Source organism: Nycticebus coucang, chromosome X (genome assembly GCF_027406575.1).
Source record: "Nycticebus coucang isolate mNycCou1 chromosome X, mNycCou1.pri, whole genome shotgun sequence".
NCBI classification, from domain to species: Eukaryota; Metazoa; Chordata; class Mammalia; order Primates; family Lorisidae; genus Nycticebus; species Nycticebus coucang.
In genome coordinates this window covers 81,728,419-81,745,582 of record NC_069804.1, presented here as the reverse complement: position 1 = coordinate 81,745,582, position 17,164 = coordinate 81,728,419, and the positions used below count along the sequence as shown (strand labels likewise).

The 17,164-nt window shown below is 37.7% G+C and overlaps 1 protein-coding gene and 1 pseudogene across 1 annotated transcript in view; one reads left to right on the top strand and one right to left on the bottom strand.

The window, feature by feature from the left end:
- Positions 1-1,612, bottom strand: part of LOC128576873 (zinc finger protein 610-like) — a 55,994-nt gene extending 54,382 nt beyond the window's left edge. The window contains exon 1 of the mRNA XM_053579030.1: positions 1,490-1,612. Within this exon, the coding sequence (XP_053435005.1) occupies positions 1,490-1,612 (123 nt within the window). The remainder of the gene's footprint in view (positions 1-1,489) is intronic.
- Positions 1,613-2,510: 898 nt separating this feature from the next.
- LOC128576871 (echinoderm microtubule-associated protein-like 1) lies at positions 2,511-12,020 on the top strand (annotated as a pseudogene).
- The last annotated feature ends 5,144 nt before the right edge of the window (positions 12,021-17,164 follow it).

Below are 17,164 nucleotides of genomic sequence, written 5' to 3'. Positions count from 1 at the left end.
ACCTGTAGAAGACTGAAATTGGACCCCCACCTTTCACCATTAACAAAAATTGATTCTCACTGGATAGAAGTTGTAAAATTAAGACATGAAACTATAAAAATACTAGAGTAAGTGCAGGGAAAACACTTGAAAAATTAGCGTAGGAGAGTATTTTATGAGGCGGACTCCTCCAACCCCTGGGCAATTGAAGCAACACCAAAAATACATTACTGGGAACTGATCAAACTAAAAAGCTTTTGCACAGCCAAAAGGACAGTAAGTAAAGCAAACAGACAACCTTCAGAATGTGAGAAAATTTTTGCAGGTTATGCTTCTGAAAAAGGTCTGATAACTAGAATCCACAGAAAACTCAAACTAATCAAGAAGGAAAGAATAAATAACCCCATTTTTATGTGGACAGGAGACTTGAACAAAAACTTCTATGATGAATACAGGCGCATGGCCTACAAACACATGAAAAAATGCTCATCACCCTTAATCATCAGAGAAATGCAAATCAAAGCCACTTTGAGATATCATCTAACTCCAGTAAGTTTAGCCCATATCACAAAATCCCAAAACTACAGATGTTGATGTGGATGTGGAGAGAAGGGAACAGTTCTACACTGGTGGTAGGAATGCAAGGTAATACAACCTTTTTGGAAAGAAGTTTAGAGAACACTCAGGGAACTAAAAGTAGACCTGCCATTCAATTCTGAAATTCCTGTACTAGGTATATACCAAAATGATCAAAAATCATTTTCCAACAAAGACATTTGCGCCAGAATGTTTATTGCAGCCCAATTCATAATTTCCAAGACATGGAAACAACCCAAGTGCCTCTCGACCCATGAATGGATTAACAACCTGTGGTATATGTACACCATGGAATACTATGCAGCCATAAAAAGGATGGAGACTTTGCATCCTTTATATTTACCTGGTTGGAGGTGGAACATATTCTTCTTAGTAAAGTATCTCAAGAATAGAAACAAAAGTATCCAATGTACTCAATACTATTATGAAATCAATATATGATCACCTACACATTCATATGAATGGCAAAACGTAACTATAGTCCAGAAATTAGAAGGGAAGAGAAGAGAGAGGGAAGGGGAGGAGGGATTTGGGAGGAGGGAGGGCATTTGGGGGGACCTCACCTAATATGCATGATGCAATGGTACATTTCAAAAGTATTAAGACATGAGTATAATTGTGATGGATGTATTACTTAGTTCAACATAAGCATTTCACATTGTATATCAGAGCAGTACACTGAACCCCATAATTGCATCAATGCACAAAGTTATGATTTCATTTTATTTATTTATTTTTTTTTTGGCCGGGGCTAGGTTTGAACCTGCCACCTCCGGCATATGGGACCAGTGCCCTACTCCTTGAGCCACAGGCGCCGCCCTGTGATTTCATTTTAAAAAAGAAAAATAATATAAAAAATAAATAATTAATTTTAAAAAGAAACTGGAAAAGGAAGAACAATTCAATCCCAAACTAGGAAGAAAGAAAGAAGAGCAAAGTTGGCCATGGGCTCCTGGGTTCCAGCACCAGCGGTGATTGAAGGGTTGCCATGGTAACCAGCAGCAGTCATTGCCACATCAGTGCCTGCACTGGCCATGACTCAGGCTCGGGCTCAGTGTGTCATTGAGCAGTGGTGGACTTCCAGGAGTCAGTAGGCACAGCAGCCTCAGCACAAAGGATGGCTTCTTGAGCCACAGCAGCCTGTATAACATGTTCTCACTGCTCCAGTTATGCTGCGATGACAGAGCTTCTTCTGTAAGTAACATGAAGGTAACAGACCACATTGCTTCACTGGAGCAGTGAGTCCAGATGAAACAAGATAACCTTCAGCTGTTCAAATCAGTTCTAGCTGACGTGGTTCAGCAGCTGAATATTCCCAAGGAACAGCAAGCCATGATTAACAGGAAACGACCTAACAAAGCAAGACCACTACTGCAGACCCTGCCTTGAAGATCCACTGACAGCAATGGCATAGTGTTACCAAAGAAGCCCAATGATTCTCTGCTGTCCTCTGGGGTCAGTAAAGAAACTCCTGTGCCAGCAACCAAACAAACGGTCTATGAAACTAGTGTATGATGCCCCATGATCATATCAAAGTACACAGCTATGATTTAATAAAAAAATAAATAAATAAATAGAAAAAAATAAACTGAAAAAAAAAAAAAAAGAAGAATGAGTATCTGAGTCTCATGCCTGTAATCCTAGCACTTTGAGAGGCTGAGGCAGATGGATCACCTGAGCTAAGGAGTTTGAGACCTGCCTGAGCAAGAGTGATACCCGATCTCTACTAAAAGTAAAAAAATAAAAAATACTAGCTGGGTATTGTGGGGTGCTCCTGTAGTTCCAGTTTTGGGGTGGCTGACGTAGAAGGATAGCTTGAATCCATGAGGTTGCTGTGAGCTATGACACCATAGCTCTCTACCCAGGGTGACAGAGCAAGACTCTGTCTCAAAAAAAAAAAAAAAGAGTACCTGCTGGTAGTCACAGGGAGAGTAATGGGAACTCAAAGGGAGACTGTAATGAGACAGGTTCCTCCAGCAGTTCTTCTAGTAGCAAAAAGATCAGTGGAAGCAAAACCAAGGAGCTCATATTCAATGCAGAAGAGGATGATGTAAAAATGTTTCTTCATAGATGCCCCATTACCATGTACATGTCCAAAGGTCGAGTGGATTCTTACAATTTGGAAGCAAATGTAGAACTTTCAACCAAGACACTCAAGCTAGAATGGGTCTATGGGTACTGAGGTTGAGATTGTAGTAACAACCTGCACTTGCTTCCAATTAGAGAAATGGTCTATTTTATCATCCGTTGTGGTGTTATACAACATGGAGAAGCAGTGACAGCAGCACTATACCTGACACAATGATGATGTAAAATGCCTAGCAGTTCATTCTGATAAGATCATGATAGTAACAGTACAAGTCGCAGGCACATCCAAGAATGGAAAAAAATTTCCCCCACATGCGCTGATGTGGTATTCTATGACATTGAATACTCTGCACATTATTGAAATAGGTTCTTTTGACGGAGCTGTCACCTGCATTGCATTCTCAAAATCTAATGGAGGTAGCAATCTCTGTGCTGTGGATGACTCCAAGGACCACACACTATCTGTGGGAAGCTGGCAGAAAGAAGAGAGGCTGCCTGATGTAAAGTGTTCAAATGCAGCTGCATTTGTTGTGGATTTCTCCACCATAGACATCAATATCATAGTCAACTGTGAAAAATTACATCTGTACTTTTGGACACTGGTAAGAAAACACTGAATAAAAGCAACTATTAGTAGGGTGGAGCAACAAGGCAGACAAGAAACACCTTCTTTGTAACCAGGTGTGGTGAGATTGGGGAGAGAAGATTCCAGGCACATCTGGCTTGTGAGATCTTCCCAGAAATATCCCTTTGGGGATACAGGGAAGCAGCAGGAGCCTTCAGGATCCCAGGAAGAGGAAAGCAGTGGAAAGGTGGCAAGTGTTTGCGTTCTGTCTGAGGCTGTGGTGACTGCAATGGCTGCAGCAACTGTGGCTACAGCAGGAGCAAGTGTTTGCAGTCAGGGAAGGCCTTCCCTGTGGGGTGTTTTGTTTTTCTGGACTTGGACACTTGGTTGAATTACCTTGGGACACCTTGGGGGAGTGAGCAAGTGACTTTGAACAGTGCCCAGAGGCAGGGACTAAAATGCTGGAGAAGAGCGGAGCTTTCATTGTTCAGCTACAGGCTACAACACAGCCACTATGGGAGAGCTCCCTTGCAGCCTCCGCCCTCAGGGGTGTAAAGTGAGGTGGCTCTAGTGTGCCTGAGAAGCAGGTAACCATGTCAGGAGAGATCGCAGCAACACATGCTTTACTGGGAAAACCTCTCCTCAGCCAAGGATCACAGTTTGGAAATGTCAAGACATGTCTATTAAGTGGGCTGAGGAGAAATTCAGGCTTACAACCCTGCAGGGTCTCAGGGAAAAGAAGTCAGCAGAGGCCTCCAGTCTCCATCTTACACAGCTGTCATCAGCATTGTGATTAGCATCTCATACCCCAGAAGATCACCTGTTGCCCAGGCAATATTCAGCAAGCTATATATATATATATATATATATATATATATATATATAGCTTTTTTTATGTTTTTGTTTTTCTCTTTCTTTCTTTTTTTTTTCAAAAATTTCCCCATAGATTTTTCTTTTCCTTTTTTCTTCTTTTTTCTCGTGTAAATATAATTTTCTATAGTTGCATTCTTTAATAATAAGAACTTCATTTTTGCTAGTTCTTCTGCCCCGTGATTTGTTTTATCTCCCAATTTTACCCTGTAAGGATTTTTGTTTGTTTTGGTATTATTTACAGTATTTTTGTTTTTCTTCTCTATTTGGTGGAAGTGGGGTCCTGTGTCTGCTCAGGCTGGGAAAGAGCTGCAGACATCAAGGGAACCACCTAACTCAGCAGCCCCAGAGGTTGGGATTTTATAGGTGCGGGTCAAAGTACCCCATTGTACACCTCTATTATTCCTGTCTTCCCTCTTTCTATGCCTGTCTTCTTTTTGTCAATATTCCCTTTTACTCACCCCCTTTGCTTTCTCTTTTTTTATCTTTTATCCCTTCTTGCTCTCCAATCTTCCAATATTTTTAGTCCTTCACCAAAAGGACACTTCAACACCTTAGGTCAGAGGCACAGTAACTTAAAAGAGCAAGAGGAAGTGAAAGAAAAAAGCATAGCAAGAAAAAAGACAAAAAGAAAACACTCATGAGGGGCAGTGCCTGTGGCTCAGTGGGTAGGGCACCAGCCCCATATACTGAGGTGGCAGGTTGGAAATTGGCCCCAGCCAAACCGAAACAAAAAAATAGACAGGCATTTTTCTGGGAACCTGTAGTCCCAGCTACTCAGGAAGCTGAGGCAGGACAATTGCATAAGCCCAGGAGTTGGAGGTTGCTGTGAGCTGTGATGTCACAGCACTCTACTGAGAGCAATAAAGTGAAACTCTGTCTAAAAATAATAATAAAATAAAAACACTCATGAGGAATAAACAGCAGAAAAATCCTGGAAACACGAAAAAGCGGAACAGAGCAACCCCCCCCCACACACAAGGGACCATAAGGTAGCTACTGCAGAAGATTCTACCTATAAAGAAATGCTAAAAATGACAGAGGGGAATTTAAAATACAGATGATGAAAACAATGAAGGAAAAATTGCTACGAAAGTGAAAAATAACCAAAGGGAAATCCAAAAACAGAATCAAATAAGAAATGAACAATATGAAGAATACAGAAAGGATACAGCAGAGCTTAAGGAACTGCAGCAGTCAGTTAAGGGACTTAAAGATGCAGTAGAAAGTATCAATAACAGGTTAGACCATGCAGAAGAATCTTAGAGGTAGAGAACAAAGCTCTTTAGCTAATTCAGACAGTTAAAGAGTCAGAAAGAAAGAGGAAGCAGAGCATTCACTGACATAATTATGAGACTTCATGAAGCATTCAAACATACAAGTTATAGGTATCCCAGAAGGGTAAGAAGAAAGCCCCAGAGGAATGAAGGCCATACTAGAGGATATTATAAATGAAAATTCCCCAAATATCACCAAAGATTCTGACATACTCCTTTCAGAGGGACATCAGACCAGAGGTCATCTCAACTCAAACAGAGCTTATCCAAGACAAATTGCTATGAACCTGTCCAAAGTCAAAACAAAAGAAAAGATCTCCAAACGACAAGGCGTAAGTGCCAATTGATATACAGGGCAAAATCCATCAGGATGACCAGAGACTTCTCAAATGAAATTTATCAAGACAGAAGACAATGATCATCTTCCTTTAAGCTACTTAAAACAATTTCAAGCCCAGAATTCCATATCCTGCTAAGCTAAGTTTTAAAATAAATGGAGAAATCAAATCTTTTACTGATATGCAAACATTAAGGTAGTTTGCCACAACGAGACAAGCTCTACAGGAAATACTTAGACCTATTCTACACACTGACCAAGACAATGGACCACCAACAAACTAAGCACCCAGAAACTAAAGGGCAAAACCTATCTTCCACAATGATACAAAAGATAAGACTAAGCAATGGACTTTCACAAAACAAGATGAATAGAACTCCACCACATTTATCAATTATCTCAATAAATGTTAATGGCCTGAATTTCCCACTGAAGATGCATAGCCTGCCTAATTAGATAAAATAACACAAGACTTTCGTTTACTGTCTGTAGGAAACACATCTCAAAGGACAAATTAAAATTCAGTTAAGGGATGGAAGACAATTTTTCAGGCAAAAAGAAAACAGAAGAAAAGAGGGGTTGCCATCTTATTTTCAGATACAAGTGGATTTAAAGCAACTAAAGTCAAAAAATACCAAGATGGACACTTCATATCGGTCAAGAAAAAAAATACAATAAGAAGATATTTCAATTGTAAATATTTATGTACCCAACTTAAATGCTCCCATATTTGTAAAACATAACTTAATTATTCTGAGCAATATGATATCCCATAACACCATAATAGCAGAGGACGTTAACAATCCTCTTATAGAGTTTGTGTGTAGGGAGAAACACAAACTAAACAGAGATACAAGGGACTGAAATGTGACCTTAGAACAACTGTGCTTGATAGATATGTATAGCATACTCTATCCTAAAGCTAAAGAATATACGTTCTTTAAAACACTTAAAGATCTAAAAATAGATCTGCCATTCAATCCTGTAATCCCCCTACTGGGCATATACCCAGAAGACCAAAAATCACACCATAACAAAGATATTTGTATCAGAATATTTATTGCAGCCCTATTCATAATTGCTAAGTCATGGAAAAAGCCCAAGTGCCCATCGATCCACAAATGGATCAATAAATTGTGGTATATGTACACCATGGAATATTATGCAGCCTTAAAGAAAGATGGAGACTTTACCTCTTTCATGTTTACATGGATGGAGCTGGAACATATTCTTCTTAGTAAAGTGTCTCAAGAATGGAAGAAAAAGTACCCAATGTACTCACCCTTATTATGAAACTAATGTAGGACCTTCACATGAAAGCTATATCCCAGTTATAACCTAAGAATAGGGAGAAAGGGGTAAGGGAGGGGAGGGAGGGGGGAGGAAGGCGGAAGAAGGGGGACTAATGGGATTACACCTGTGGTGCATCTTACAAGGGTATATGTGAATCCTAGTAAATGTGGAATGTAAAGGTCTTAGCAAAATAACTAAGAAAATGCTACAAAAGCTATGTTAACTAATGTGATGAAAATGTGTCAAACGATATATGAACCAAGTGTATGGTGCCCCATGATCATACTAATGTACACAGCTATGGTTTAATAAAAAAAAAAAAAAAAGAATATACGTTCTTCTCATCGGCCCATGGAACATTCCCCAAAATTGATCATATCTTAGGACACAAAACAAACCTCAACAGAATCAAAAGAATTGAAATTTTACCTTGAATCTTCTCAGACCACAAGGCAGTAAAGTTGGAACTCAATTTCAATGAAGATGTTCAACCTCACACAAAGGCATAGAAATTAAACAACCTTATGCTGAATGACAGTTGGGTGCAGGAAGAGATAAAAGAGGATATCATTAACTTCCTTGAGCATAACAACAATGAAGACATGAACTACTAAATCCTGTTTGATACAGCAAAAGCAGTCCTTAGAGGAAAATTTATCACTTTAAAGGCCTAAATACAAAAATCAGAAATAGAATGCATCTACAACCTCAACAACCATCTTATGGAATTTGAAAAAGAAGAACAATCTACTCCTAAACCAGCAAAAGAAAAGAAATATCCAAAATTAAGTCAGAGATGAATGAAATCAAAAACAAAAGAATCATTCAAACAATTAATGAAATGAAAAGTTGGCTTTTTGAAAAAATAAATAAGATATGTAAACCTTTGGTAAGACTAACTAGACACAGAAAAGTAAAATCTTCAGTAACCTCAATCAGAAATGATAAAGGGAAAATAACAAAAGATGCCACAGAGATACAAGAGATTATCCTTTGAATACTACATGAAACTCTATGCCCAGAAATTGGGCAATGGGAAGGAAGTGGATCAATATTTGGAATCATACCCTCTCCCTAGACTTAATCAAGAAGAAACAGATCTCCTGAATAGACCTACTTTAAGCACTAAGGATCAAAGAAACAATAAAAAATCTCCACCACCACCACCACCCCAAAAAAATGCCCTGGTCCAGATGGCTACACATCAGAATTCTATCAAACTTCAAAGACGAGCTTATACCCATACTGCAGAAATTATTCCAAAAAATTGAGGAGGAAGAAGTCTTCCCCAACACATTACATGAAGCAAACATCACACTAATACCAAAACCTGGAAAGAAACCAACTCAAAAGGAAAACTTCAGACTAATTTCACTAATGAATATAGATGAAAAAATTCTCACAAAATTCTAACCAAAAGACTATAGCTTCTCATTAAAAAAGTCATACATGATAATCAAGCAGGTTTAATCTCATGGATGCAAGGCTGGTTTAACATACTCAAATCCATGAACTTAATTCACTATATCAACAGAAGCAAAAACAAAAACCATATGATCCTCTCACTAGATGCAAAAAAAGCATTTGATAAAGTTCAAAATCCTTTTTAAATTAAAACCCTGATGAATATAAGCATAGAAGGCACATTTTTAAACCAATCAAAGCTATCTACGACAAACCCACAGCTAATATTTTACTGAATGGAGTAAAACTTAAAGCTTTTCCACTTAGAACTGCAACCAGACAAGGTTATCCTCTATCAACACTACTATTCAACATAGTGCTGGAAGTTCTAGCCAATACAATCAGGCAAGAGAAGGAAATAAAGGGCATCCTAATGAGAGCAGAGGAGGTCAAACTCTCCCTCTTTGCTGATGATATGATCTTCTACTTACAAAACCCCAAAGACTCAACTACAAGACTCCTGGAAGTGATCAAAAAACACAGTAATGTCTCAAGATAGAATATCAATGTCAACAAATCAGTAGCCTTTGTATCTTCAGCCCAGATGAGAAGCTAATTAAGGACACAACCCCCTTCACAGCAGCTTCAAAGAAAATGAAATGCCTAGGAATATACTTAACAAAAGATGTGAAGGACCCCTATAAAGAAAATTATGAAACCCCAAGAAAAGAAATAGCAGAAGATATGAACAAATGGAAGAACATACCATTCCCATGGCTGGGAAGAATCAACATTGTTAAAATGTCTCTACTTCTCAAAGCAATCTGCAAATTCAATGCCATTCCCATCAAAATAGCAACATCATACTTTCAAGACTTGGAAAACAATAATTCTTCATTTTGTGTGGAACCAGAAAAAAAACCATAAAGCTAAGGCAATTCTTAGTAATAAAAACAAAGCTCGGGGCATCAGCCTATCAGATTTTAGGCTTTACTACAAGGCCACAGTGGTCAAGACTGCATGGTACCGACACAAAAAAATAGAGACATCGACTTCTGGAAAGAAATAGAAAACTATGAGATGAAACTAATATTTTATAGTCACCTAATCTTCATTAAAACAAATAGGAACATACACTGGGGGAATGAATCCCTATTCAATAAATGAGGGTGGGGAGAACTAGATACCCAAATGTAAAAGAATAGAACTGGACCCACACCTTTCTTCTCCCACAAAAATTTATTCAAGATAGATAAAAGATCTAAATCTAAGGCAAGAAACAATTAAAATTCTCAAAGACAGTGTATGGGAAAACACTAGAAGATATCAGACTGGAGAAGACTTCTGTGGCAATTGCAACAATAACAAAAATAAACAAACAAAAGCCAAAGTTTGTCCTTTGCGTGACTGAATAGCTTCTGTACAACTAAGGAGACAACAACGAAAGCATATAGACAACCTGCACAATGGGAAAGGATATTTGCATATTATGAATTGGACAAAAACTTGGTAACTTGGATCTACAGAGAACACAAATTAATCAACATAAAAAGAGCCAACAATCCTTTATATCACTGGGCAAGAGAGATGAATAGAACCTTCTCTAAAAAAGATAAACCAATGGCTAACAAACATGAAAAAAGGCTCGTCATCCCTAATTATCAGAGAAATGCAAATCAATACCACTCTGAGATATCATCTAACCACAGTGAGAATGTCCCATATCACAAAATCTCAAAACTATAGATGCTGGTGTTGATGTGGTGTGGAGAGAAAGGGACACTTCTACATTGCCAGTGGGACTACAAACTAATATAACCTTTTTTTGGAAGGAAATATGGAGAATCCTCAAAGAATTCAAACTAGACCTCCCATTTGATCCTGCAATCCCATTACTGGGCATCTACCCAGAAGAAAGAAAAAATCCTTTTATCACAAGGACATTTGCACTAGACTGTTTATCACAGCTCAATTTATAATAGCCAAAATGTGGAAACAGCCTAAATGCCCACCAACCCAGGAATGTATTAACAAGTTATGGTATATGTATACCAAGGAATACTATTCAACCGTTAAAAAGATGGAGACTTTACATCTATGTATTAAACTGGACAGAAGTGGAAAACATTATTTTTAGTAAAGCATCACATGAATGGAGAAGCAAGAATCCTATGTACTCAATTCTGAGTACAATTATGAGGACAATTGATGACCTAGTAGGCTAGGGGGAAAGGGGGCTCAGTGAGAGGGGAGGAGGGAGGAGTGGGGGGTCATAAGATATGACAACTTTTGGGGGATGGAATACAATTATAAGAGGGACTTTACCTAACAAATACAATCAGAGTAACCTGGTTCTTTGTACCCTTAATGAATCTGCAACAATAAAAAAAGAAGAAGAAGAAGAAGCAAGTATTATTTGAGAAAGAAGGAAAGCCAAAGTTTGTCCTTTGTGTGATTTTTTCTGAAAATGGTGACACCATTACTGGAGACTCAAATGGCACCATCTTAGTATGAAGAAAAGGTATGAGTCAAATAAGCTACTCAGTTCAAGGGGCCAATGAGGGCGGCATTTCTGCACTTTATATATTAAGAGTTGGCACACTGTTTGGGGGAGGTAGCAAAGACCAAAAGCTCATTTCTTAAAGTGGAAACTATCAAAACCTTCACAAAACTAAGATTCCAGAACAGTTCAGCCCAATACAGCCAGTGGCTGTGGGGAAAGGCAATGTGATCTTGATTGACACAACTAGAAACTTCATCCTACACAGGACTCTGTCATAGGACTTTGCACCCAGGGTCACACTGATGAGCTTTGGGAACTGACTGTCTATGTCTCAAAGCCTCAGTTCTTGACCTTTGGTGACAACAAGCATGCCACTCTGTGGGATGCTGTTGGTCACTAGCTTATCTAGGACAAAATAATAGAGGATTCAGCTCAGTCTACTGTTTTTCTTTTTCAGTGTCTGTGGTTGCAGTTGGAACACTATTAGGCAGGGAGTTTGTGTTTGATACAGAAGCAAAAGACTTGGTCACCATTTACACAAATGGAAACAAAGAGCTCTCTGTAATGCATTACTGTCTCGATGGGAATTTCTTAGCAATAGGCTGTCATGATAACTGTGTCAATATGTGTGGAATTAGCGACAATAAGGGGAAATACCCTTGTGTTGGCAAATGCTCAGGTCATTCCAGCTTCATTACTCACCTGGACTGGTCTGTAATCTCACAATTCCTCATGTCAAATGGCTGGAGACTATGAAATCCTTTACTGGGCTCCCTTTGGTTGTAAGCAAGTTATAAGTGTGGAAACTACACAAGACATTGAATGGGGTACCTATAACTGCACTGTGAGATTCCATGTTTTTGGATTGTGTCCAGATGGCTCAGATGGAACTGTGCGGCTCCTGAGAAAAACTCCTGTCAACAGGTAATGATTTTGACAAAATGTACCTCTTCTCTTCCTTGCTCACACGTTAGGGCTCTAAGTCACATATATGGTGAGCACAGAAGCCACATCATCAACGTCAACTTCATCTGTGAAGACAGCCAATTCATCACCCTGGGTAGGAAGGACATGTGCATCATGCAGTGGCAGGTCATCTGGACATAGACTCACTTTATGCTTGATCTCTGATTTCTGTTTTTTTTGTTTTTTTTTTTGTTTTTTTTAATTATAACAAACTTCAGGAAAACAATGGCCTCTGCTGGTTACCTTATCTCAGTGAGTCAGTGAGCATCACGTTGGATAAGCAGTTCTGTTTTGCAATTTGTTGTACAATACATGAAACAGTGCACATTGAATATGAAGAAGGGTTCCAAGGTTTACATTGTGGTGACATGAACAGAAATGACTGGTATAATCTTAGTAACTTTTCTATGAACTCTTTAAAAATAGTCACAGGATATCTTTTACAATATTGTATGTATTCTTTACTGTTTCACCACCTAGCTTGCTCAGTCAAATGTTCATAATATTGAGATACGGAACCATGAAGCTGTTGATAAATTGGTCCTGAAAGGATAAATCATTTGAGAAGAGAGTGAATCAGGAAATGCAATATGAGACTGCATTTGGTTGCATTTTCTAAGATTTCATTAGATTTCCCCTTGGATAGCTATGAGAAAGGGGTTACATTCTTCTTGTGTTAGGCAGATTCTATTCCAAATTGACTTATATATTTCAGCAGGTGTGTGGGTGTCCTGCCTACCCAAATAGAGTCAGCTTCTTTTTTTTTTTTTTTAGTTTTTTTTTTTTTTTTTTTTTTTTGTGGTTTTTGGCCGGGGCTGGGTTTGAACCCACCACCTCTGGCATATGGGACCGGCGCCCTACTCCTTGAGCCACAGGCGCCGCCCAGAGTCAGCTTCTTAACACCTATGTGAATTGCATCCCTCTATCTGTTTACATGCCCTAATTAATGGTGAGACATTTCACTACTTTCTTCTGCATATTAATTGGCATGATATGATATTGCATTTGTATAGGATTTTAGCTATTCATAATAAATGCATAAGACTGGTTTTACTGTTTACTCTTATGTACAGTGTATATTTGTGTTTTATGAGCAAATAGACCAATTTAAAAATTATCTCTTGAGTGTAACATAAACCTGCAGAGAGAAGTATTAAAAGGCCCCACAGTTACTAAGGGTAGCTTCTTTTCCTGTCTTGTGTATGGATGATTCATTACAGTATGAAACAAAATTATGTTCTGATGAGTAAAACATATTTTGCATAAATTTTTCAAGAATACCTTGCTCATTGTGACAGATTGAAATTTATTATTTATATATGGAATTGTATCTCAGCATTTTGAATAGAAGAGTAATAAACTATAAAATAAATATCACAATTTGTACTTGTTATAGGCAAGTAAATTAATTGAATTATCTGAACTCTAAGGCACTGGCTGTTTATAATTGCTGATTAAGAGCAACTTTTAGAAACATTTTTGATACCATAACTAGCCAGGAGTTTGGCCGGGGCCGGGTTCGAATGGCCACCCTCCCGGCCGGCGCCCTACCCACTGAGCCACAGGCACCACCCCAAAATATTCTATAATAAATAAAATCTGAAAAGTGGAAAAAAAAAGAACCAAAAATTAGATCAGAAAAAATTAAATTGAGAACACAAAGAAACATTCAGAAGATTAAGAAAACAAAAAGTTGGTTCTTTTAAAAGATAAATAAAATCAATAAACCTTTGACTAGACTAATTAAAAACAGAAAAGTAAGATCTCTAATAACCTCGATCACAAACAAACAACAAGCAATGATAGATGTGACACATATAAAAAACTCATCTCCAATTACGACAAAAAAATCTATGCCAAGAAATTTGGAAATATGGAGCAATATGGAAAATATTATTTCCCTAGACTTAACTAGGAAGAAATAGAATTCTTGAACAGACCAATATCAAGCACCAAAATTGCAACAACAACGAAATAGCTTCCAGCAAAAAAGTCCTGAACCAGATAGCTTTACATCAGAATTCTACCAAACTTGAACCTATATTGCAGAACCTATTCCAAAATATTGAAAAGAAAAAAACCCTACCCAACTAATTCTATGAAGTAAATATCATCCTGATACCAAACCCAAGAAAGGACCCAACAAAAAAGAACAACTAAAGACCAATTTGACTAATGAATATTGATGCAAAAACACTCAATAAAAATCTAGCAAATCGAATGCATCTACACATTTAAAAATGTATACATCATGAGCAGGTGGGCTTTATCCCAGGAATGTAAGGTTGGTTTAACAAATGCAAATCCATAAATGTAATTTACCATGTAAGTAGAAGGAAAAACAAAAACCATAAGACCTCTCAATAGATGAATAAAAAGCATTCAACAAAATACAGCATCCTTTTCTGATAAGAACACTTAAAAAAAGCATAAAATGAAATGTTTCTGAAACTGATACAACCCATTTACAACAAACCCACAGTGAACATCAGATTGAACTGAAAAGCATTTCCACCTAAACTGGAACCAGATGAGGATTTCAACTGTTGATACTGCTATTCAACATAGTGCTTAAAGTCCTAAGCAAAAAACAAGGCAGGAGAAAGGTATCAAGGGTATCCAAATGGGGACAGAGGAGGTCATCACTTTTGCTGATGGTATCATTTTTTATTTAGAAAATCCAAAGGACTCCAACAAGAGACTCCTTGAAGTGATCAAGAAATACAGACCAGGCATGGTGGCTCACGCCTGTAATCCCAGCATTCTAGGAGGCCAAGACAGGTAGATTGCCTGAGCTTATGGGTTCAAGACCAGCCTGAACCAGAGTGAAATCTCATTTCTAAAAAATAGCCAGGCATTGTGGCAGGAGCCTGTAGTCCCAGCTGCTTGGGAGGCTGAGGAAAGAGAATTGCTTGAGCTCAAGAGTTTGAGATTGCTGTGAGCTATGATGTCACAGCACTCTATCAAGGGCAATAAAATAGACCTTGTCCCCCACCAAAAAAAAAAAAAAAAGAAATACAGTGACATCTCAGGATATAAAATCAGTGTCCTCAAATCAGTACCCTTCATATACACCAATAACAGTCATGCTGAGAATCAAATCAAAGACACAATACTCTTCACAGGAGCTTCAAAGAAAAATTACATACCTAGAATTATAACTAATAAAGGAGGTGGAGGATCTCTACAGAGAGAACTGTGAAACCCTGAGAGAAGAAATAGCAGAAGATACTAACAAATGGAAGAACATATCATGCTCTTGGCTAGGAAGAATCAATATTTTAAAATGTACATACCACCCAAAGCAAGCTACGGATTTAATGCAATCCCCATTAAAACACCAATGTTATACTTTGAAGTACTTGAAAAAATAGTTCTTCATTTCATATGACAGAATAGCCAACACAATTCTAAGAAATAAAAACAAATCTGGAGGCATCACATTACCAGACTTCAGGTTATACTACAGGTCTATAGTGATTAAAACAGCATGGTACTGGCACAAAAATAGAGATATAGATCTATGGAACAGCATAGAGAACCTATAGATGAACCCAGCCATGTATTGCCATCTGATCTTTGATAAAGCAAACAAAAGCATACACTGGGGATAAGAATTCCCATTTAATAAATGGTGCTGGGAGAACTACTTAGCCACATAAAAGACTGAAATTGAACCAGAACCTCTCCACTTAAAAAAATTGACTCCCACTGGATGAAAGATTTGAATTTAAGACATGAAACCATAAAAATTCTAGAAAAAAGTGTGGGGAAAAGTCTGGACAAAATTGGCCTGGGAAAATATTTCATGAAGAAGATCCCCTTAGCAATTGCAGCAACACCAAAAATAAATGAATGGGACATGATCAAACTAAAAAGCTTCTGCACAGTTAAGAGGAGAACAACTAAAGCAGGCAGGCAACTTTCAGAATGGAAGATATTTTCATGCTACAAATCTAACAAAATGTTGATAACCAGAATCTACAGAGAATGCACATTAATCAACAGAAAATGAGCAAATTGGACAAGAGATATGAACAGAAAGTTCTTAAAAGAAGAGAGAAGAATGGCCAACAAACACAGGAAAAAATGCTCATCATCCCCAATCATTAGAGAAAAGCAACTCAAGACTACCTTGAGATATTGCCAGTGAGAATTTCCCACATCAAAAAGTCCCAAAGCTACAGATGATGACGTGGATGCAAACAGAGGGAACATTTATACACTTTTGGTGGGATTGCAAACTAAACAGGCTGTTTGAAAATAAGTATTGTGAATCCTCAAGAACTGAAAGTAGACCTTCCATTTGATCCAAAAATCCCATTACTAGCTATCTACCCAGAAGAAAAAAAAATCACTTTGCCATAAAACATTTGCACTAAAATGTTTATCACAGCTCAATTCACAACCAACAAGATATGAAATCAACCAAAGTGCTCATCAATTCATAAATGGGTAAATAAACTATGGTATATGTATACCATGGAATACTATGCAGCCATAAAGAAAGATAAGACTTTACATCTTTTGTATTTAACTGGATGGATTTGTATAACATCCTTCTAAGTAAAGTATCACAAGAATGGAAAAGTGAGTATACAGTGTACTCAATACTAATATGAAACCATAGGTGAACAACTACATGCTCACAGGAGAGAAAAACACAATTAAATTCAAGTAGAGGGGAAGGTAATGAGAGAGAGGGGAGAGAGAATGAGGGAGGGTGTTTAGTAATGTCTCACCCAATGGACAAAATGTAGGGATATATGTAGGTGGGTTACCTGAGCTCACAGGTTCACGACCAGCCTGAGCAAGAGCAACACCCTGTCTCTAAAAAAACAGCTGGGTGTTGTGGTGGGAGGCTGTAGTCCAGCTACTTGGGAGACTGAGGCAAGAGAATTTCCAGAGCCCAAGAGTTTGAGGTTGCTGTGAGCTATGACACCAGAGCACTCTACTGAGGGTGACAAAGTGAGACTCTGTCTCAAAAAAAAAAATAATAAATAAATAAAAATCAGTAAATTTAACATCTCTAATAAAGAAAATGTTAACATTAAAAAAAGTATATGAAAAAAGACATCATAAATAATTTTAATAGGAAAGCAACTTATGAAAAAACATTCAATATTCTTTTAGATTTCTTTCAGAAAAAAAAATCAAAAACCAGAATATATAACTTTTAAAAATTTCTATACCTCAATAAGAGAAAGACAACTAGAAATCACTATGTATATGAAAATGCATGACAGAAAAAGGAAATAAAATAAATGAAAAAATATAAATAAACA